Below are 25,168 nucleotides of genomic sequence, written 5' to 3'. Positions count from 1 at the left end.
TGGAAAGGGTTATTGATGTAAACGGCTTTATATAAAAGTTTACAAATACTTTTATATTTAACTAAATAGTCTTTAATATTAATTATGTTTTCATCAGTGTTTGTATTGAGATTTTCCAATAGTTTAGCAACTGTTAAAACACCTGTCAAAGTGTAATTTGTTACTGCTTCTTTCTTTCGCATTCTATTTAAAAATACGCTTCTTTCTCTACAAAAATCTTGTATATATAAACACATAATATTTAGCAGAGAGCTCATCCATTATTACTAATTCCAAGCACAGAACAAATTCCAATAAATAGCATGTTAAAAGAATCCCAACACTTTAAAGTTGTATGTGATGATAAAGATTTCAATTTTTTTTATCCCCTTTCTTCCAGAGTCAAAAAGAATTCAATGCAAAGTAAATATTTAAATGTTTACTTCTTAGCACCTGAATTTTAATTATGAGATTGTCCTCCCAGCTCAGTAGACCACTAAATTTGACCCACTGTATGACACAATATTATAAAATTCAATCTTTATCCAGGCATGCAGGTAATTGCTGCAATCTCTTGGCCAAATAAGGAACTAAAATAATATTTCACTATTTGTAGCACATACGTCAGATGTCAGTTACAAACATTGTTTGGATTTTTTATTTGAGTATCAGTACTAGTAATCCCAGTGTAGTTGATAATATAGTGTATCCTATCAAATACTAAAATACTAGTGCATCTGGTGGAACCAAACAATAAAATATGGAAACTAGAGTATATTCTGTTGATATAAAAGTGACTTACTCGAGACTGATTGTATTTTTATATTGCAAATGACAATTCTTTTAAATTAGATGAATCAATAGCTTACATTGCAAACTACTTGTTATGGTTGGAAGAAAATAATAACTAACTAACAAGGACGTAGCCAGCAAGGGGGTCCAAGGGGTCCTGCTCCCCTCCCCAAATTTTCAAATTTTTCAATTACTTATTTAGTAAACAAATTATTATTGTTTAAATAATTCACTATTAAAATGTTGAGATTTGCTCAAACATGCCTGAATGTTATTAAATGTTAATAAAAACACTACTTTTTCCAAATTTTTATTTTTTGGACGAGGCCTTTCGAAACCAAAGGTTTCATCTTCAGGCAACTCCACAAAAAAATTTTTTTGTGGAGTTGCCTGAAGATAAAATCTTTGGTTTCGAAAGGCCTCGTCCAAAAAATAAAAATTTGGAAAAAAGTAGTGTTTTTATTAACATTTAATAATATTTAAAGAATTTTCCAATTGCTCCAAGAGTCTACAATGCCTGAATGTACGTATACATTGTTAGTAATAACATTATTATTTCTGTCTCTTTCATAAAATTATTTTTTATATGGCAGCAGAATGTCATCTCAGATAACCACCCCAGGGATCTTGGTTTGAATCCTGGTTTGAGCACAGTATTTTATATGTAAAATTTTTTGTGGAGTTGCCTGAAGATGAAACCTTTGGTTTCGAAAGGCCTCGTCCAAAAAATAAAAATTTGGAAAAAGTAGTGTTTTTATTAACATTTAATAATATTTAAAGAATTTTCCAATTGCTCCAAGAGTCTACAATGCCTGAATGTACGTATACATTGTTAGTAATAACATTATTATTTCTGTCTCTTTCATAAAATTATTTTTTATATGGCAGCAGAATGTCATCTCAGATAACCACCCCAGGGATCTTGGTTTGAATCCTGGTTTGAGCACAGTATTTTATATGTAAAATTTTTTGTGGAGTTGCCTGAAGATGAAACCTTTGGTTTCGAAAGGCCTCGTCCAAAAAATAAAAATTTGGAAAAAGTAGTGTTTTTATTAACATTTAATAATATTTAAAGAATTTTCCAATTGCTCCAAGAGTCTACAATGCCTGAATGTACGTATACATTGTTAGTAATAACATTATTATTTCTGTCTCTTTCATAAAATTATTTTTTATATGGCAGCAGAATGTCATCTCAGATAACCACCCCAGGGATCTTGGTTTGAATCCTGGTTTGAGCACAGTATTTTATATGTAAAATTTTTTGTGGAGTTGCCTGAAGATGAAATCTTTGGTTTCGAAAGGCCTCGTCCAAAAAATAAAAATTTGGAAAAAGTAGTGTTTTTATTAACATTTAATAATATTTAAAGAATTTTCCAATTGCTCCAAGAGTCTACAATGCCTGAATGTGTATACATTGTTAGTAATAACATTATTATTTCTGTCTCTTTCATAAAATTATTTTTTTATATGGCAGCAGAATGTCATCTCAGATAACCACCCCAGGGATCTTGGTTTGAATCCTGGTTTGAGCACAGTATTTTATATGTAAACAAATAATCACCAGAGTCTAGCCTGAGTAATATGATAATCGGATTTGGGCTGGAGTTTCAGATCAACCACAGAAAAGGTGTAAAAACACAGCTATTACACATATATCTGCATTTCTTTTAATAGACTTTTTGCTATCATCACTGACACCAGAATCCAAAATAATGTTTTTACTTTGATAAATCCATAAAATTTATATGGATTTCCCAATCTAATAAGTAATTATGTTTTTAAAAGTTTTACTCATAAAGCCTGGAATGAAGTGAACAATAGAATTATGAAGTATCTTTGTTTTATTAAAAGAAATAAAAGTGAATCGGTGTATACTTTACATAGAAATACTGAAAAGTTGTTAAATTTGCACTACAGGATATTTTCTGACAAAGGATTAATTTTAAATGATGACACTGCTTTACATTTTCTTAGTTATAAAAATTAGGTGATAAAACTGTCAAATTAGACATAATATTTTGAAACCTTGTGAAACTTTATTGTTTGGAATATAAATGTGAATGTATTTTTTCATAAAAAGCGTGTTTAAATATTTAAAAAGGTTGCATAGACTAACACATTACATAAAATGAAATGAAATCATTGAAATTAACACCAAATAAATTCACTGTCAGGTCAGAAATTAGCCTCCATGCTAATATAGAATCTAGATGAAGTATGCTGATAGAGCTCCGAGGGCAGGGAGCTCAGTGGTATAGAACTCTGTGGACATGACAAACAAAACTTATGAAGTATGAAATTGGGAGTACGAATTCTAAAAGTTTATACCCAGGGTGAACATAAATCACAACTTATGTCTCTAATGCGAAGCCTCTTTGCTGACCCGAAGTTGGTTGTGCACTGCTACTTTGTAAAATGTAAGTTACACACTGAAACGTTAGCTGATTAACTTCATGGGCTTTTAAATTACACAGCCTTAATTTAATTTTTAATCTTAACTTTGTTCACTGTGAACATATTAGGGCTTGTAATAAGAAAACATCATTTTAAGTAACATTTGATTATGTAATAAATCCAAACATGTTATAATCAAGCAATACTGAATTACACGTCCTAGGATATATGTTTACAAGAAGTGTTTTACTTATTTTGTAGTATGGAATCATATAATTTTAATAATAAATATTTATGTTAGAATAGATAAATATATCACCAGAGAAAGAAGACCACTTCTGATGGACTGATTTGTTTTTATGTAGGCCTATATGTAAAGAAAATTGGGTAATGACTATTTGTCAGTAGAAATAACACCCAAATATTGAATTAATGTTGATTTGCAATGCTGATAACTATAACAAAATAAGGTAAAAAATTTTAATGTAGGATACGCATCATTTTATAACATACAACGTTACATGCACAAACTGAACTTGGATAATTGGATGTAATTTATGGTTGTCAAACTGCTACAGAGACATAAGATAATTGTTATTGCCTTCTGCTCTAATAATGTATGTAAGTTATAAGAAGTAAAAAAGGTATTGTATTGAGATTTGTTTATTTATAAAATGTTAAAGTTGATAAAAGTGTAACATATAACAAATTTCCAGTGTTATTTTTCTCAAATCTGTGTGATATCATTTTGATTAATTTTGGATGGCTTTCAAAATTATCAGTTAAAAATTTATCAGTAGTTACAAAGTTCACATTTTGTCAACTCATTTATCAAAGAAAATTAAATTCCCTAATGGCTTTAACGTTTGACATGATAGCAAGCCTACAAACACATTTCCACCCAATGTGATCTCCAACAGATAGTTTTGATTGTGTTTTTTACTTATGGTTCTTTAGTTATTACTGTCTATAATTGAAATTCAACTTCATGGGCTTTAATATTACAGCCTTAATTTAATTTGTAATCAAACTTTGTTCACCGTGAACATATTAAGGCTTTAAATAAGAAAGATCACTTAAAGTAACATTTGATAACGAAATAAATTCAAACATGTTATAATCAAGCAATTCTGAATGACATGCCCTAGTGTACACGTTTACAAGAAGTGTTTGACTTATTTTGTTGTATAGAATTATATAATTTTCATAATGAATATTTATTTTAGAATAGAGAAATATATCACCAGAAAAAGAAGACCATTTGAAATGGACTGATTTGTTTGTATGTATATGTAGAGAAAATTGAGTAATGACTCAATTTGTCAATATAAATAATACCCAAATATCGAATTAAGGTTAATTTTCAATGCTGATAACTATAACAAAATAAGGTACAAAATTTTAATTTAGGATATGCATAATTTTATAACATGTACCGTTATATGGACAAACTGAACTTGAACAATTGGATGTAATTTACGGTTGTCAAAGCAACAGAGACATAAGATAAGTGCTATTACCTTCTGCTTTAATAAGGTATGTAAGTTATAAGAAGTAAAAAAGGCATTGTATTGAGATTTTTTAAATGGAGAAGTTAGTAAAAGTGTCATGTATAAAAAAATTTCCAGCGTTATGTATCTGATGTGCGTGATATAAATTTGATCAATTTGGATGGCTTTAAAAATTGGCATTTGCAAATGTCACAAAGTTCACATTCTGTCAACTCATTTATCAAAGAAAATCAAATTCCCTAATGGCTCTAATTTTTGACATGGTAGCAATCCTTCAAAACAATTCCACCCAATGTGATCTCCTACAGAATGTTTTTTATTGTGCTTTTTACTTACGATTCTTTAGTTATTACTGTCTATATACGAGTATTAAAATTTACTTTTTCCAACCTTCCAGAATATATGGGGAATCTAGATCAAATCTGAATACCATTTCTATGACTTCATCATGGCAGGAAATAATTTCTGATTTGATTCTAGTGAAGAGAACATCAGTGAGGAGGTGCGTCAGTGTCTGAGGCTGCCATCGTTTGACTGCTCCGACTGGCAAGATGAAGAAATCCTTCTGCTCCTGCAGTTCATGTTCCTAGACTTTGACTTGCCCATGAAATTCAATATTGACCTCAATACTCTACGTAATTTCCTATTCCAAGTTTACAAAAACTACAACGAGGTCCCATTCCACAACTTTAGGCACTGTTTCTGTGTCTCCCAAATGGTATGTAACATAGTACAACTGGTTTTTTTTAATTATTTTATTACTTTAATTTGATGTGTATACTGATAATATTGATTAAAGTCATATTCAACTACTTTTATATAATCCATCATCCTTAACAGTTTACTTTGATATATCTTTTCTCACTAGATGCAATAGTGCTTATACATTTTCATGAGTGTTAGCAAGCAGTTAACATTTTCATATCAATGACAATATTTTTTATATCAACATGCACATCACATCAAATGCATTTCTTTCATGCAGTCATTCGTGCATGCATGAATGACTGAAAAATCTTGGAGCATAGGATAAAAGTTTAATTTACTACCTCTTGGTAAATAAAAACAATTTTTTTTAAATGCAATAAAAAAATAAATATTAGAACATTTTTATTTATTTACCCAGTGATAGTAAATGAAACATTCATGAATATTTAACACACTCTATATAAGTCATTATTATATAATCCACATGTGTTGTAATTTAAATTTCGGAATGCAGTTCCCCATCAGAATTTCTAAATACTTCTAAAACATTAAAAAATTATGTTAGAACCTTTATAAACATTTAATTTTTGAAAAAAAAAACTGGTAACAATGTAAGATAACTATTTATTGTGTTAAAATATGTGTTAAAATTAGAACAGATTAAAAAAATTAAGATGTTGAAGGTACTCAAGCTGAGTTTCATAAAATGCAGGAAATCTTATCACAGGACAGGTTTCACATTATCATGTTAAAATTTAATTTGATATAAAACTTTAATATGATTTTTATAGCCTTTGAACAAGAATTTTATACAGATTTGGTAATGTAATTTTTCACGCACTGATAGGTTAAATGTGTTTTATTTATAAAAATCTTTAAAGACTTTTATGTTATAAGATGTAAATAAATATTTACAATGCAATGCAGTTCATTCTTTTCACTTACAACAGAAATTTTTGAATAGTCAAGACTGGTTTTCAAAAGTGAAATAATATTTCATAACTAATTTCAAACTAAATAATAATTTGTTATTAAAATATTAAGATAACAATCCTGAAGGCCAGTATAAAACTGTCTCCTTTAAGGAAACAGAAAATTCTTGAAGAAGACAAAATTCCAATTAACTGCTGTTGTTTAAAATACATTCTTCCAAAATGTTTAAAACTCCATCTAAAATAAACTGTAGATACTTGGATCAATACACATAGCTCTATTTTTATAGATATTGGTTAAGCAGAGCGGCTCTACATACAAGATCATTCAAGAGAGCACCCAGGAGCAATCTCAATAGACTTTTTATTCATAAATCTAAAAACCGTTTATTCTACAAAAACATAAAGTAAAGCCACGTATTTCAGAATATAACTCTCTCACTTAGTTATCATTTCAATAACTAAATCTATTTTTAATATGATATAATAATACTCTGATATTAAACACCAACATATCAAATTACAACTATTAATTTGTGTGGGATTTAATATGTGCGGATGAAAAAATAAACATTAATTTTTAAAAGGCAGTGTTTAGTTTTCTTAAAGCAATTTAGTTACACAATTTATACTTTTCATTTTTACCAACACTCTAAAATTTGGTTTCAAATATTGTTGCAGTACATGGTTTATTTGTATTACAGATGTATGCTATGGCCTGGAGAGTTGACTTGCCAAGTCGAATTGGAGATTTGGAAACTCTAATCCTCATCACTTCTTGTATATGCCATGACTTGGATCACCCTGGCTATAACAACATCTATCAAGTAAGTACTTGTTACCATATTCTTAATAGTGTTTGCTTGCTTTCACGTCCATATTCTGAAGCAGCTATTAGTATGTTTGGTTGCAAAATTTCATACATAGAGTTGTAAGTGTTTGTTCAACACACACGATTGTGGAAAGGATACCAAGTTTGATTTTCTTATGGCAAGTGCTAAATAAAACCTTCAATACCTTGTTATTATTTTTCATAGCTAAATAAACTTTGTATCAAAATGTTCATCGAAAAGTAACCAATGTTTTACTATTCATATAAATTTGTCATAAAATCTCCTTTTGATAGCTGATAAATTTTCTGGAACTTAATCAACAACCGGTCTTAATCAGACTAAACATTTTGCAAAGTTTGAACTATATACCTTTCCTTGATTTCAAGATATAATCTTTTTTCCAGAAAAATAGAAATGGACACAGATGGTAAACTAAGCAAGATAGGAGTATACATGACATTTCTTACTTATTTTGACCTTAGTAGTTTGAGGACACTGTTTAATCAGCACCATTTATCTTAAACCTCTATAACAAGCTATATTGAGTAAAATATTACTTTGTCTGAATTTCTTGCTCTTAATGGCAGTATAACAGTTCTTATGCAGTACATTAAATCTCAGAAGGGATGTAGTGTCGTGTCATAATGTCAAAGAATGTTGAACCCTTGATTAGTACTTGTGTAACTAATATAATGAAAGTTGAACTAAAACTCCAAAACTCAGAAGACCATGGTAGGTCTTCTTGACCTTGAATGTGATATATATAAGTGTTGAACCAAGAAATTAGTCAAGAAACTCACTGTGTAAACCCTAACACCAAGGCTATGTACGCTCAGGTTTTATGGAAATATTAAATGTGAAATCGGTGTTAACATCCTCATTTCAGGAGCTGCTATGTCCCCTACTCTATCTTTGACATTAGAATATATGAAAGGGCAAAAGGATTGTAACTTGTTAAATGTTAAAACAAATAAAAACACCTCACCTAACATGTCAGTTGGTGTGTTTTTGTACTTTTCTTGTGGTTTTAGATGAACTGTGTGTACCTGCCTCACATTATGTGTTGTGATTTGATTTGTTTGTCACAGCATCATTGTTTGGTTATTCTGTTTTTCTAGTTTGTAATTTCGATATGTAGTTTTTTTACTAACTAGCCAAAGAGATAAGATTAAAGATTTAAATATTTAGTTCCTTTTTCTAAATGTGATAGTAGCAAACAGGTATAGTAATCCTGGTTAGTATCTTACTTATTCTTTAATATTATCAGAAGTTTACCATACCAATATCATAATTTAATATTTAGTTTAAATTGAAGAATCACAATACTTAACTAATACTTGAATGTAAACATTTATTGTTCTGTATGAAACAAAATTTTAACTAGTGTATATACATTTTTATCTCATATTTTTTTCAGATAAATGCACGGACAGAGTTAGCCTTGCGGTACAACGACATCTCCCCCTTAGAGAACCACCATTGTTCCATGGCTTTCCGTATCTTGGATTTGCCCGAGTGCAACATCTTCAGCACAATGAGTTCCGAGACATTCCGAGTGGTACGGGAGGGAATCATTCGGTGCATCCTAGCCACTGACATGGCACGCCATAACGAGATACTGGCACAGTTCAAGGATGCTGTAGCAGACGGATTTGACTTCACAAACAAGACTCATGTCAATCTGGTAAGCTGAAATATACCTGTAATTCCAATAAAGATTTTCAAAACATTGATTAAAATTTGAGAACATGATACATATTGGTGTATTGTAATCATATGATACATGTTTTGCAACTGATGTGCTTAACAGTTCTATTAATTTGTTCTCATAATACTCTGACATGAATTAAAGAAACCCAATTTATAATCAACTTATAAATCATGGGGGTCATGACTTATATAGATGACACTTTTAGACATATAATCCATACTACAAGGTCCGCAATGTACGCAGTAGTCTATTGTGCATCTTCCCCACTACATTTGTCACTGTCGAGTTCAAGTATTCAGTTTATGTTGAGCTGCAGTCACACAAACATCGCTAATCTATTGATTCCCCTACCAAATGTGAATTAAGGAGTTTTATTCGTTTCCTGCAAGCCCGTGGAAACCCTAGAAAGGATGCCAATGCCAAGAGACAACCAATGACAACTAATGTAGATTAAAATACGAGCAGCCAGACCCATGTCATTGCACATTTGTTTAAAAGTCTTACTTTTTAGGAGTGTTTTTAATGTTATTGATTGTTAATGTTAAATATTGATTGTACCGGTAACAACGTTAAATATATATTGCAGTTCTTTACTAAGATGTTCAGCTGCCAATGCTTCTCTATTGATCATGTAATGAGTCCAAATCGCAATGGTTGTTTTGCGCTCGAGCTTAAAGCATCTCTTTTTGATCTGCCTATCAGTAGATAATATATTCCAACATATTTTTGCCAGTCAAGGTCATGCTTATTGACTTGTATGATTGGAGTGATTTGAACCGTGTCCTTACGATCTTAGATAGTGTAGTCTAGGCAACACATTCCAAGAAATAGTGGTGAGTGCACCTGCGAGTCTCTCACCAGAACGTTACTTGTGTGATGATGTAGCAATCTCTTTTATTTGTGCTTGATTGTTTAAATATATAAAAGTAATTTTAAGTCATTTATGGAGCTGTAGGTATATTAATGGTAATTAAATATTTTGATAAGACATTGTAAAATCAAATAATCATGCATATATTATAAGTTGATTTCTTTTATCTCGGTGATACTATTCAGATATGATTTAGATTAATATTATGTACATCTGATATGATCTTTATCATAGTAATTTTAGACTCTTTTTTTGTATTTCGCAGTATATGTTCAGTCTGTTTCCTAACAATCTTTTATAATTCAAACAACATCACTAATATTAATTTTAATTATATTGCAATGGTTTTGAATGCATTTCTGAATCTAAGCAATATTGTTAGGATTCTAGCTTATTTAATTATGACTGATCATCTATCATCTCCAAAAAAATGTTAAGAGAAAGCAAATATAAAAAATACTGTTTTAAAAACCACTTGCTCTAGAGGTTGCTCTAACAACTTAGAAGTCACTCAGAAATTCTTCAGGCAGACATCATTAAATCACATGTATCAATTTTTAAACGATTAATTCGGGCTCTTAGTAATATCATTATATTGCAATAAGCCAAAACTTATTGGAAATACAGAACTTTTCTTCAATAATTTTACTTTCAGAGATGAAAGAGAGAAAAAAACTAAGTTATCAAATTTGTTAAATAAAATAGATCAAACTAAATGTTTATTACATTTCATTTAAACCAAACTGACAGAACTAGTAAACTAAACTTCTAGATCTGTAAACCACAGACATAGATCTATGCATGGTAAAAAAGCATGACTTTTATCCTTGAATCCCAATACTGGTAAATACATCTAACAAAAATGCTTTGTTTGCAACTGAGTGTGTTAGGAAAGTGAGAGCATTTATTCATATTGCTATGGTATACTTTTACTATAGCAGTGACATACTAAGGGATTTTAATAAGGATTATTTTTAATGTTTCTATAATGAGTAGTGCATAATGAGTAGTGAAGACTAAAATTTAATTGTTATGACTGTGGAGAGATTTAGGAACATAATTTCCATTGAGAAAGGCTCTTGTTTTGTAAACAATAAATAAACCATCATTCCTAACATCTCTCCTGACCTTTAATGCTTTTTGCGGAAAAAAATTAACATGTTTATTATAAACATCATTTTCCTTTTCCTAAACATTGATTTCAAAAGTTTGAATAATGGAACATTGTTTAAAAACATATTTTGTTGCAAGTACAAATTTGGTTTAAAGGAAGATAGGAGTTTAGTAGACCCAGATACAGATGTTACAAAGAAGGATCATGATGACTTTGTACCGTTTGACGATTACTCATGGGGGTGGTGACTTCTGAGGTCGTAGTAATAAGTACTCGAATTGCAAAGTTTACTTATAAGTATATTTTAATTTGTGAAACTTACAAGCACCACTTTTGGATGGTAAATTAAATATATGCCTTGCCACGTTGCTGCCATTTAGAATACAAGAACTAAAAAAGTATATTTTCTAGGTGGGCCTAAAATATCCAATGTTCTATGGAATTATGCCTACGATGTTTTACTTTATAAAACAATAAGACTTCACTTCCCTTCGCAATATGTAGACTCACCACCCGGGTGTCGGCGTCTTGGCACGAGACATTGAAGCTGTAGTCTAAGAACGGTTATTTCTAGAAGAGGAGTAGAGTTGGGAAAGTGGTAGCCATCTACTCAAACAACACATGAGATACATCAGCTACGTGAGCTACGTGAACTCGCCTAAAACAAATTCGCGACGGTATTAGCCATTTAATGATACAAATTACTTATTATAACAACGTGTTCACCATGGACGACGCCACAACTTTTATCTTTCTCAATCAAGCAAATAAAAGATCTTCAAGGGTACGTTACTTTACTATTTACAACTTTACTTTACGTTACATTCATTTTTTGTATGTTTGGCATCAAAGGGCTAATTTAATAATACGAAAAGATAACTTTTACTTACGGACAAAGCGCGCGAGGTCTGCTCGGTCACATAGTTGGGCTGCTACAAAGGGTTAGAAGAAAATATTCATACGCGTGCCAATTAGGTAGTTACTCCGCCCAATAATTTAGTTCCGGAACATTGGATAAAAATAATATTAAATTATACTGGCTGACTAGATTGTGAATTTTACATTATATGAAATTTAATTAACCAATTAACGGTACAACTTCAGACAAGAATTTTTGTAATTTTACCTTTACTTGCAGTTGACAATGGTGCTAATCAAGGTAGCAGACATTTCCAACGAAGCTCGGCCTATGGAAGTTGCAGAACCTTGGCTTGATAGGCTTTTACAGGTGAACATTTTGAATTTAACTTTGATACACTATCACTAACAAATTTAAAACTATGTTGCAAAACAAAACCTCTGTATTACTTCATAACTCTTGTGCTCAAGCTAAACAAATATATTGTATAAATTTCATTTTATGGAAATAAGTACATGTTTATCTGTACAACAGTAAATATTAAAGGTACTATACTACAAACTACTTTAATAATTAGAACTACAGCGAGCTATAGTATTTAAACTTAGATGCGATAACACAGAGGTCAATGGTGCAATAATTATGAAAAGTTATATTGATAAAATCAATACATCTAGAACATTTGTTTTTAATGTGATATTGAGAAAATCAGACTCATTCAATAAAGATCTCAAAAACCTGGCATTGTAGATAATTAGTGAAATGCTAGAAAATACTCGTGTTATACCATTTTAGGTGGAATCAAAAACATCTTTCTGGTGCTTTTACTCTCACATCTTTTAATTTCTAAAAGTCAAGAGTCGCTTCTTTACCCTCACAGCTTAATTATTTTATCTATATTCTTTTTTATTTATTATACTAACTAACATAAAAGGTTACAAATCATTATCTGTTCTAGTTATCTAGGACATTCAATAATATTTATTATGACAGAGAATATAAATGATACAGAAAAATATTCATTGTTCTATTCTTTCACTTGCTGAAAAACAGAAATGTACAGTAGACAATAAGTTTGTATGTTTCTATTCATTAGACAACACCTACTGGATCCTGTAGCAATTTTTTTTTTATCTCTATAATAATTGCAATGATTGTGTATGCACTGATTTATATATACTTTAAATAGTAGAAGCCTCATGCAATATCTAGAATATGCCACAGAACATCTATTGCTGGCTATTTTCCACCTAAATGTGAAAGAAACTAATAATAAATACATCTAGTTTCATATCATTAACAAATATTTGTAAGAATGCATAAGTAAAATACTGCATAAGTGAACTTTCAAATGTTTTATTCACAATTTGCTTGATTTTATAACAATAATTTTGTGTATAGAATCCAATTTCTACTTAACTTTGAAATATTGTCACAGGAATTTTTCGCTCAGAGCAATGCAGAGAAACAAGAAGGTCTTCCTGTGACTCCTTTCATGGATCCTCAGAAAATCACAAAGCCCTCATCACAATGCAGTTTCATAGGTTTTGTGCTCCTTCCTCTATTTGAAGCTCTAGGTGAACTGTTTGTTGAGTTGCAGGTGAGGTTTTCCTGCAAGTAAATTTCTAAAACTCATATTTTTTTAACTAACCTTGCTATTTTAAACTGACATTTTGCTAAATAAACATAATATTAAAGTGACTAAGAACGTATCTAAAAGAAAAGAACATTAACCTCTTGAATCCAGCATCAGGTAATGTGACTCTGCAGAATATCATTCACAGGTTTTAATCTGTGATCTAGCTTAGATTTTTGAAGCTAGCATTTTGTTTTTTAATTATACATCATGATCGAGCATTCATATACAAAAGATTTTTATTTGACACATAAGTTGGGATGAATACAACCAGTTAAAAACATGTGCCTACCAATAGTTTTTTAAAATTTTATTTTTACACTTATTGTTGATCTTTTAACTCCAAAATCATTATAATTATTCATTGAACCAAAAGTAACCTATGTACCAAGTGTTAAATGTCTCGGATTTTAAAGATATCTGTCTCACAGACAGATAGACAGACTACGGCACAATGTAAAAAAGGCTCTGTCGGATTCTTAATAAAATCTTACATTTTTGCAGGGAGGTTATCAGTCTTGTAAAACGCATATGACAAATATTTTCAAAACACACATAAAGTAGCAGCCACTCACAACTAAAACACAAATAAATAAAATATCTTTATGTCATACCTTAAACAAAATCATACGACTTCACCTAAATAAGTCACATCTTTTAAGAATTACTCTTATACTAATTTAACATGTTCACTGTTGATCGTGTATACTCTCACTCTAACTCTAACAATGCATCCCCAGTCAACGTTTTAACTGTACAATAACTGTCTAGCTATAGTACACTTAGTTAATACATTCTCTGTGACTATACTGATCTTGAGTAATCTTACTCTGATTCAGTGCTGTGAGGCGTTTTCCACAGTAAACGTGTTAAGAAAAGTCACTTTCAACATTGATTTACAATGTTTTATTTCACATAACAAAATCGTACTATGGTCAAAGTCTTATACTATTATTACACTCTGTTTTGACACAATTTGTTTAATTTTATTCTATGTGGTGATAGAATCAAACTTTTGATTATATTAGTTACACAGGAGATAAATCATTCATATGGACGAGGTGTACTGAGGTCTGGGAGATTATTCAGTTAGTTCTGAGGTCCGACGCTAGGAGTGCGCCACGTAACTTTGATTGTTACCATTCAAATGTTTGCTACCTAACCTCTCACTCCATAGATGGCAGTCTGAGCACTCACTTTTGTCGTGCCCAAATTTATAGCATTGGATGAGTTATTTCTTGTTTAACTAATATAATGAAAAGGTAAAACTCAATTATATATGACTCTTACCTGCTTTATCTAAAAATTATTTTGAATATAGCTTTGGTGCTTGAATATTGTGATTAAGCTCATAATTGAGTTTTGTTTTATGTCTGTAGCTATCATTTCCACAATTAGTGCTCAACCTAAAGTGAACAACCAACATGTTTCTCCAATAAGTAACAAATAACACTTCTCTGTGCTTTTCCAGCCAATGATAGTGGAACCGGTACGTGATGCCTTAGAATATTACCGCAGGCTGAATGAGGCGGCAAAAGATGAACAACGAATGCATCGTAAAAGCATCATACAGGCAGACTTCAGTACAATAGAAAACAGCACAAGTGCTTCTGTTCCTAGCTCACCTACTCGCACAGCCCCCAGCTCGGATATAGTGAAGTCACACAGCGGCGCAAGTGTCAGGAAAGCTTCTATCTGCCTCTCACAGGTAGCGATTTGTAAATAATAATATTTGTGAATTTTGCTAGTACAATTAACCCTTCGCACTCAAAAGGCCAGTAGGATTGGCCACACCAAGATAACAGACATCAGTTTTGCCGTAGTTTGTCCTCAGAGCTTGTATGGCCAGTACAGATGGCCGCGCTACTTTCATTGACAGATCGGCGGCCATATTTGTTCTTTGCCTCCCCATATCGGAATTATTTTTCAATATCCTCCACGCTATTTGCATGGTAATTTAAAATGTTTAAAGAAGAAATGAAAAATAATTACATATTTATTTTTAATGAATCGGTCTAATACAAAGATAAACATATGTTTGGGAAATTTAACTCTTATTCGTATATTGTTAACAAAAATATATGAATAAAACGTTATAAAGAAGGCCTTTACAGTTATGTTATACTCAGACATGAACTATTTTACATTTTTCTCAGTCTTTACATTTGTTTACGGAGTAAAACTTTTTAAATACACACCTATGTGTTGTCAAGAATAGTTAGCACACATAAAACCGGGTCACTTTACTTTCTTAACATAAGTAACTTTATTTTCGTGTGATTTACTGAACTCTAAATACAGCAATTGTTGCCTTTCAGTGTGCTGAGGATGGTGAAGACATTTTGGGCAGTGAAGACATGCTTCCTGAGCTAAGTGAGGACTCAGAAGAAGAGGAAACTGTCACTGAAGTCGCCATTAGTGAAAAAACTTTGAAATTCAAAATTTCCACTGAAAGTTCAAGGTATGTGTTGTTTCAAATATACCTCTAAAAGAACTATCTAATTAAAGGAGTAGTAACTTTTTAAGAAAGGAAAAGATAATAGGATTTGTTTCAAGTTAAAGAATATATGTATCACCACAGGTTACTTACATAATAGTACTCAAATACAACAGTAGCAAAACCTCATAATAAAGGAGATTTTGTGCATAATATAGAAAAACATAGAATAGTCAGTTGCTCTACCTATCACCAACCTGATACTATTTGACAAATCTTTTTGTTATATATGTGTGTTTTCAAGCCAAAACTTTAAAAGTAATTAAGAAATATGTTTATTGTTATTATAAAATTACCATACCTATTTCTCCGTTACAGGCTACAGGTTTATTAACTAAGTGATACACATGTCGTTTTTCCAAATACCTTTTATAACGTATAATATATCATCAAAAAATCAGCTATAACCAATATTTGATATATTACAATAAAAATAAATATTATTTTAACAAATTAAAACAATACAAACACTTATTATTGCTTAGTTTGTTTATTGAATAGTTAAAAAATAATATGGTGATATTACATCAATAAACCAAAAGTAGAAAACTATTAGTTTATTACAAAAAAAGTATTTTGTTTTGTTATGCTTAAAAGCCTTATTTTAATTAATCATAAATGACTGTCATATGTTATAGAATTAAGTGTAATAGCTATGTAACATTCTGATCATGCTATTTGTTTTGTTAGCAGTTCAGGCCGCAAGAGCTATCCTGGGAGCAGGAAAGGTAGCCGTGAGAAGACACATCAGTTGGCTGAGCAAGAGTTGGCTCGTATACTGAGAGACCAGGAGAGATCTATACGGAGCAGTGACAGTGGGGACAAACGTAGTTGGTCATCAGGTGATCAAGGAAGTGAAGAACGACGCTGTGGCCACTGCAGGATGGAGGAAATGAAAGAAACTAGGAGTCATTCTTTAGCAGATCATGATTGGAGACGGGATTTCATGACAGTTCAGTTCTCAAAAAAAGTCAGATCTACCTCAGCTGGAAGTCCAGAAGGATTGCGTGAATTTCGAGGGAAAGAAACTAGAGACAGTAGCACTAGAAGAACATCACCACTGAGCCCAAGAGATTGCGATGATACAAGCAGAGATTTAGGAAGCTTTGAAGATAGTTCTGATGGAAAAGAGGTGGAGTTTTCATCTAAGTCTGGATACCTTGGCATCATTAAAGAAGGCTGTGTTCAAGGCAGTGAAGAGATGGAAGAAGCTAAAGATGAAGTTCTAATCATCCTCAATGGTGGAGAAACAAGTACTGATAATCCTGAAATGGAAAATATTGATAGTATAGCATTGATTAAAGATGAATCAAAGGAAGAATCTAAACATTCAGATACATCTCCTGAAGAGAGAGGTTCAAGAAAATCTCCTTCCAGTATCTTGAGAAAATTAAAAACACTGGGAGAACGGTTTTCAAGAAGTACAACTATAGATTTGGGATCTCCAAAGGGTTCAACTGATCGCAGTATTTTAATACCTGCTTCTCCAGCCTCTCTGAAATCTCATAAAGTAAATGCTTCTTCCTCAGTTGATTCTGATAGACGAGCGATGACATTACCTAAAGCATCTCGCAAAAAAGCACAATCAAAAAGAGAGAAAGGCTGGAAATGCCTATTAAGATCTAAAATGTCAGTTGATCAAGATGGTGACACAAGCTCCTCAAAGGAAGATGGTTCTTGTGATGAAGCCAAACCAGGCACATCAGATAGAGTAGCCAATGGTCTCACTCCACCAGATGAAACTATAGGTTAGTAATACCACTATATAATTCAATTAAAATTTATTAGTTCAAACATATACGATTAGTACCAAGTATATGTGTAAAACATAATAGTTTAATGTTATATAGTTTTCTGAAAATATGTCTGTATATTTTAAACAGAACAGACAAAACTTTATTTAACTTATAAATATCATAACAATAAATATCAGGAGGTTATGCTTTTATATTCTGTTTATAATTATCCAAAGAATCATGACCATTGCATTAATTCCAACAAAACCATTAGAAAATTCCTGATTTAAAAATATTACTAGTTTTTAGCGTATACAAAATTAACATTATTCACTAGAATCTTATTAAAGTTCTATTTGTGGAAAAAAGAATATACAGTTTTTCAGAATATTTACTTCTTGGCTCAATTTTATTATGTCACTATTATTCTTAACACAGTTTCACTTAGTAAAATTTACACCGGCAATGTAATCTAACGGAAGTAACTTAAACTATAAAATCTGTAAAGTTTGATTCTTCATTTATCTATCTGTAAAATATCTTTGCTCAATATATTTTACCCTATATATCTTAATAATTACTTAATTTAAATAAAAAAATACCCATTTTCTGTGTAAACTAAATCCTTAATCTTTGATCATCTCCAAGTTTAAAAGTGTAATTTATTTCCCACGGGGAAAAATCAGTTACGGGAGAACTAGGTTTACAAATGGAAACATTGAAACAAGTTTCTGTACTAACAATTAATTACAATTAACACCTATCATATTTTTGTCCATGCTCTCATCATCTATTCATCTAGAGACAGTCTGTTTAGACGACTGTGAAACAAGATTTTTTTAAATTAAATGAACCAATAATACAAAGTATCTAAGACCAGACCGAACATAATGAAAGTCTTTACTGAACTGACTATAATTTTTTCCCCCAGATTAGTGAATATTAATGTCACATAAATAGGGTTATTCTTTTGAACCAAGAGGAATCTATGCATCAAGTTTCAAGTCTCAAGAGTATAGTCTGCATCAAGAGCTTTCTATCAAGAGTTGTTCCACAGGCAGATGACACAATTAAGAACTGACCTCTCGGGTCTCTAATAAACTCACACAGTTTTCTAGCCTAAATCTATTTCAAGAATGATGAACAATTTTTATTTCAATGTCATTAAAGAAAACATAATTTATTCCATCAAAATTTTTGTTAATAGAAAAAGTATTTTTCAAGTAAAACGTAACTGGAATCTACTGAAAAATATTTATGAAAATTGTATAATTTCAGCTGTTTAAAATTGCAATAACATACTCCATCATACATTTAGACATGTTACTAGTACAATGTTGGACAAATCTTGAACATATTTATTATTTTGAAACAAACTAGAAAAACCATTAATTTCTTGTTATATTGATTATAAATTTATAATATATACTATATAAATCAGAAATCAGAAATCAGAAATTTTTTATTATTCATATTCCTAGAGAACAGAGTAAAGGTCACGTGGTTATGTTACAATTATGTAGGAGTGTATGTTTGTTAGCTATGGGTTCCAGTCCTCCACTGCAGAAATTCTTGTATAGTGTAGAATGGACGTTGCAGAAACCAGGTTTTTAGTGGGGGGATGAGTTCCTTTTCTGGAAGCCTTCTTAAGCTGTCGGGCAGTGTGTTGAAGAATAAAGCTCCTCTGTAGGATGGTTTTTTCTCAGTCAGGCTCAGGTGGTGCTGGTCAAGTAGGAAGTTTCTTCCGTGTCTGGTGTGATAGGGGTGTCTGTCTCCTGTTCTTGTTTGGCCTGTCTTGATTGCGTATAGGATTGTTTCCTGAATGTAGAGTCCTATGAGGGTCAGGATTCCCAGTTCCTTGAAGGCTGCTCGGCATGTGTCCAGTGGTTCAAGGCCTTTCAAAGTTCTGACTGCTCTTTTCTGGATGACAAGCACTCTGTGGAGGTTTGTGGCTGTTGTCCCTCCCCAGGCTATCAGACCATATCTCATGTGAGACTCAAATAGCGAGTAGTACGCTGTCATGGCTACTTGAGGGTTGGTAATTTGTTTTATTCTTCTTACTACATAGAGGCTACTACTTAGTTTATTGCAGAGTTTATTCACATGGGGTTCCCAGGATAGATTTTGGTCTATGATTATGCCGAGATATTTTCCTGAGTCTATTGTGTTTACTTCTGGAAGGCCTTCATGGTAGTTTTGCCTGGGCGTGTTGATTATCTGTTGTGTTTTGGAGGCATTTAGAACCAAGTCATTATAGAGGCAATATTGTTTCGCCATATTAAAAGTGACGTACGAGTCAACATCTAGCTGGTCTTTGTTCTTGCTTGCTACAATCAAGGCTGTATCATCAGCGTACATAACCATTTCACAGTAGTTCTCAAGATAACTTGGGAAGTCGTTGGTTAGTAATATATATAAGACGGGGCCGAGAACTGAGCCCTGAGGCACTCCTCTATTCACCAGAAGCTGTTCGGACTTAATTTTCTGGATTGTGTTGTTTAATGTGTAGGTGATTTCAACCAGTTGTTTTCTGTTACTTAAGTAGCTCCTAAACCATTCCAGTTCCTTGCCATTGATTCCAAGTGATAGAAGTTTTGTTATTATTAGTTTGTGGTCAAGACAGTCAAAAGCCTTGCTGAAATCTAGGAGGATGCTTGTGGTTATATTTCCTTCTTCCATATTACTGATGATAGTTTCTATTAATTGAACTATTGCTGTTGTTGTTGATCTATTTTTGACAAAACCATGTTGTTTAGGAGTTAGTAGATGATGCTGTTTGAGGTGATTTAGGAGTCTATTCAGTACTACCCGCTCTAAAATTTTTGAGAATGTTGAAATGAGGGATATGGGCCGATAGCTGCTTGGTTCATTTGTTGGGCCCCCTTTGTACTTCGGGTAGACTTTTGCTAGTTTTAGTTGGCTAGGGAATGTTCCTTGGGTAAGTGATTTGTTTATTATATCTGTGAGTGGTGTGATAATTTCTTTTTTGCATTTTTTGATTATTTTTGATGACATCTCGTCCTCTCCGGCAGAAGTTTTAGATTTTAGAGTGTCAATAATTTTTCCAATTTCTTGTTCGTTTGTTCCTGCGAAAGTTAGTAGTGGTATCTGAGGTTGTCTGTTTGGTCCAGTTATGGGTGTTGGAGGTTTTCCATTTAGGTTTTGGGAGAGAGTTTTGTCGGCTATTGTAACGAAGAAGTTGTTTAGATGATTGGCAATGTTTGTTGGCGAGTGTATGAGTTCTTCTCCTATTTTCAGTTCTTCCAGTTGACTCTTGGTTGATTTTTCTTTTTTTTCATTATTTATTACCCTCCACATGGCCTTTGACTTGTTTTCTGACCTTTCTACAAAATCTGCGTTTTGCTGTTTCCAAAGGGTTTTTAGTTTTGTATCATAGGCTTTTTTTCTTTGAGCTGTTTCTCTTTTGTCATCGGGGTGTCCAGTGGTGAGTTCTCTGTTGAGTGCCTCTAAGTAGGACCTTTTTAGAGTCTGGCTTTCGGCATCCCATATATTTTTGGTGGGGTTTCTTTTGTGTTTGACTGTCTTCAGAGGGCATGTTGCGTTTATTGTTGAGTGAATGATTCCATTAAATGCATTGTAAGCAGTTTCAACACTCTCCGCCTGTATGATGTGTGACCAGTCTTGTTCCTGTAGGCTACGTCTCAGTTCTTCTATTGCTTTTTCACTGAAGTGTCTTCTTTTGGACTGAGTTGTTAAGTACCTTTCCATTTCTGTTGAGATTGTGCATATCTGGGCAGTATGGTCTGATAGGCCAGTTTTGAGAACTTCAGTGGACACTACAGATTCTCTAGTGTTTGTACAGATGCAGTCTATCGAGGTTTGGCTATGGCTGGTTATTCTTGTTGGAGGAAGGGGAAGTCTGGCCAGTCCATGGCTATAGAGCATCTCCTCAAATTTGATTTTCTTGTTATCTTGAATCAAGTTATCTATATTGATGTCTCCCATTACCAGAATCAGGTCGTTGGCAGAGATGGTTTTATCAAGTTCAGATGACAGCAGGTCCATGGATGTCTCCAGATTGCTGTCTGGAGGTCTGTAGACACCCAGCAGTTGAAAATGCCTGTGTTTCAGTTTGATTTTCAGTAGAAAAGTTTCGCATACAAGTTCTGTTGCGGCGCTTGAAATGGATGTTACTTTAATTTTGTTATCTAGCTGTAGGCTTGCATAAACCGCAACTCCCCCTTTTCTATGTACTTGTCTGGTAAAGCCGCCTATTAGAGTGAAGCCATGGATTCTGGTGTTTTCCAGTTTCTCTAGGTTTAGGCCATGCTCTGTAAGTATTACGAGATCTGGCTTTAGACTGTGCAAGCAATGAGTGAGTCTCTCAGTTTTTTTCACTAGGCCATCTATGTTTTGGTGAAATATTTTTAGTGACTTTCTTTTCTTAGTCTTGAGTTTATTACAATTCTTGTTTTGTGGAGTTTCCATCTCGTCTCTTGCGCCTGGCGTTTCCCTAAAAAATGAGTTTGTGAGGTATCTTCATCTTTGATTGGACTGCTTCTTTTTGAGGCTTCGTTTTCCCTTGATCGGATGGAATTACGGATTATATTGTAATTTTCATTAATTTGTTGGTAATGTTTTATATTCTTCTTGAAGAATTCTTCGTAACTTTCGTTTTTCCCCAATTTTTTGGCTAAGATTGGAGGGGATTTTAGTGTGGTGTTGCAGGTTATTTTCAATGTGGTTGAGGCATTCTCTTTCACTGTAGTTAATTGTCTAGATTTTTCAGACTCCCTGTGTTTAGCTATTTGTAGGGACACACTAAACACATTTTTCTTCTTATTCACGACTGTTTGTTGCAGAGGGGATTTTTCCCAGCCTGTTCCTCTCAGGTTGTTACTTGGCTTCCTGAGTTGATTTGTAGGTTTTGTTTCACAGCAGCTTTCTCTCTCTAGGGATGTATTTAAGTTTGTTTCCAGAGTTTTAAATTTTTCCTCTAGCAGCCTATGAGTTTTCTGCAAGTAGCTCACTTCTGTCGCAGCTGTACTCGGTTGTGTTGTGGTAAAGGTGAATGGGTCTGTCTGTGTTCCAGAGGTCTGTAGATCTTTAACCTCTTGGTATAGCTCTTGTTTTAGTATTTTTCCTCTTAATGTGGACAGTTCTGTCTCTCTCTCTTTGAGATTTTTTTCCATTTTTTTTATGGCTTCTGTTTGTTTATAGTCATGGTCCTCAAAAATTAATTTTATTTCGTGTACATGCTGTTTTTCTTGCTCCAGCTTTAATTCAAGGGTACATGCTGTTTGTTGGAGTTCTTCCAGTTTTAGAAAATACTTGGCCTCATTTTGCTCGTGTTCCTCTGCCTGAGCTTCTAGACTTTTCATTCTGGTGATCAGTTTAGAGTTTTCAGTTTTTAGGGCCTGATTTTCTTCTAGTAATGCTGCACCTATCTTAGCAGCAAGTGCTAAACTGTCGTCTCTTTCGGATGGATCATTTTCCAGTAGGCGTTGCGTGAGCTCATCCAGTGACTGGTTTTGGCTGTCTTCACCTGTATAACGTTGTGATTGTAGGTCATTAAGAATGGGACTAGACTTATCGTGCATTGAGCTTTTGGGGGTGCTCTGTTTTTTTGGTAGTTTAAAGCACTGGATTTGTGCTTCGCCACTGCCTTGGTAGAGTTCTTCTTCTGGTAATTCCTTCTTGTCTGTATCTCCGATTGTGGTGGTTTTGGCAGTGTTGTTGCAGATTTTGCAGGTCCATGTATTTGTTTCTTCCTTTGTCAGTTTTTTTAAGCATCTGTCACTTATACTAACACAGCCACCATGGTACCAAGAGTTACAGGGGCCTGTACAAAGGATGGCTGAGTACTTTACCCCTATACCACATTCACCACAGGGGTATTTTGGCATTATTGTGTGTGGTTTTAAGTTATATTGTCAAGCAGTTCAAATTGTAGCAGTTTTTTTAAGATTTGGCTAGTTCTTTATGTTAAAATTCTTTAGGTCAGAGAATAAAAATTCTGTTTTTTTTTTTTTTTTTTTTTTGGGCCTGGTTCTTTATATCATTCCTGTGTTGAACTGATTGATTGATGGCATCTCTCTAGCCCATGTACAGTTTTCTCTGAGAGAGTAACATTCATTTTATTTTGTCAAGTTTATGTCCATTTAAAAATGTCTTTCCTTATTTATACTTAATATCAACAATGATTAAATATCAAGGGGGTGAAAATGATCAAATATTATTTACAAAGTACAAAGGTATTATTATTATTCAAGTTCCAGAGGAAGCAAAAAGATTCTCCCAGGGCTGGGATTTGAACCTGGGTCTGTTGGCTGGTCAGATTACTAAAGTGTGTGCTCAATCCACTTAGCTATCACTGCCTGATATCAGATGACAGTCAAGGACAAGGTTACTCTCAGACAGGTTTATACAAATGCTTCAACTGGTGATTGCACTTTTTATTATTTTGCACACGCTATTAAGATAAATTAAGACTATATTTTCTTTCTGAGAATGTTTCCACAAACTTGCAGTTGTTATTTTTGAGGTAAGTAAGTGTATTAAATTGTACAGTAAATTATAGCTACCAATGTGTTAACAGTAACAAGCTAGGCTTGTAATACACTTTTTAAAGCAGACACTAAACTATGGTTTCCACAATTTTATAACAACTTTTTATAGCAAATGATAATTTTAATCCTGGTAGGGCTTCATTCTTTTACTGTTCAATATGTACTATTTAACTTCAAAGTCATATAGTCACCATATGTATTAGGTTATGTCAACTGAGCCTTCTATAATTATAAAAATGTAGAGCAAAGTGATGTAATAATTTATATTCTATATGATAGTCAATTCAAAACTTCAATATTAAGATCTCATCTTCAGAAAAAGCTTGCCTGAATCCTCAGTTTGCCACAAAATGGAACACTTCAAATGCACTGAAAAACTCTCAAATTAAATAAAATTACTGATCCAAATACTACTTACAACAAGATGTTAGTTTTCTCACTGCAATAAAAATGGATAGTAAACTTCTATCTACACCACTACTGTATACATCTGATCGAAAAAAAGGCTGCCAGGTTGGTTACATGCAACTACGAGAGAATCCAATAGAAAACTAGCGATCTTGTTTTCTCCAGAAGTTTTTGAGTAGACATACTAGCTGCTAACCATTAATGATTGACCATTTCAACCAGCTATTTCCGCAATGGGCTGAGCGGACAGACCATTTGTGTTCTTTCACACCGTAAAACATAGCTATCCATTACACATTGATGAATAGAATATACTACGTATTCAGTAAAAACTACACTTGCAGCATTCACAATGATTCACCTCTCAGACTAAGTAATATTTTAAAATGGTTTAACTTAAAAATAATTTTATCATTCTTCACCGTTGCATTGGTAGTGGAGGAGAAGATAGTATCAGGGGAGAGATAAAGCTCTCTCACAAAGTATTAATTGAGTTCAATATTTATAAAGTTGGTTTTACAGCTAAACAGACTTTGCACAAAATCCTAAAGCCAGAGCTTTAATTGGAAGGATGCTTATATTTAATATTGTTTGCACTTATAAGTCTTCATTGTTAAGCAAGTTTTAATCTGGTGATTCCGGATTTGAAAGTAT

At 32.6% G+C, this 25,168-nt stretch overlaps 1 protein-coding gene across 4 annotated transcripts in view; it reads left to right on the top strand.

Annotated features, from left to right (window-relative positions):
* The window catches only part of LOC124360185 (high affinity cGMP-specific 3',5'-cyclic phosphodiesterase 9A), a 641,497-nt gene that overhangs the window by 609,711 nt on the left and 6,618 nt on the right, over positions 1–25,168 (top strand). For 3 of the 4 annotated variants that reach the window (XM_046813571.1, XM_046813572.1, XM_046813573.1), the window contains 8 exons: positions 5,160–5,397; positions 7,024–7,146; positions 8,570–8,836; positions 11,987–12,076; positions 13,146–13,307; positions 14,815–15,051; positions 15,662–15,804; positions 16,531–17,588. In XM_046813571.1, the coding sequence (XP_046669527.1) occupies positions 5,160–5,397; positions 7,024–7,146; positions 8,570–8,836; positions 11,987–12,076; positions 13,146–13,307; positions 14,815–15,051; positions 15,662–15,804; positions 16,531–17,588 (2,318 nt within the window). The remainder of the gene's footprint in view (positions 1–5,159; positions 5,398–7,023; positions 7,147–8,569; positions 8,837–11,986; positions 12,077–13,145; positions 13,308–14,814; positions 15,052–15,661; positions 15,805–16,530; positions 17,589–25,168) is intronic. The other variant, XM_046813574.1, reaches the window with a different exon arrangement.

This window comes from Homalodisca vitripennis, chromosome 4 (assembly GCF_021130785.1).
Source record: "Homalodisca vitripennis isolate AUS2020 chromosome 4, UT_GWSS_2.1, whole genome shotgun sequence".
In the NCBI taxonomy this organism is placed as follows: Eukaryota; Metazoa; Arthropoda; class Insecta; order Hemiptera; family Cicadellidae; genus Homalodisca; species Homalodisca vitripennis.
The sequence above is the reverse complement of the archived record's forward strand: the minus strand, read 5'-3'. Positions and strand labels throughout refer to the sequence as shown.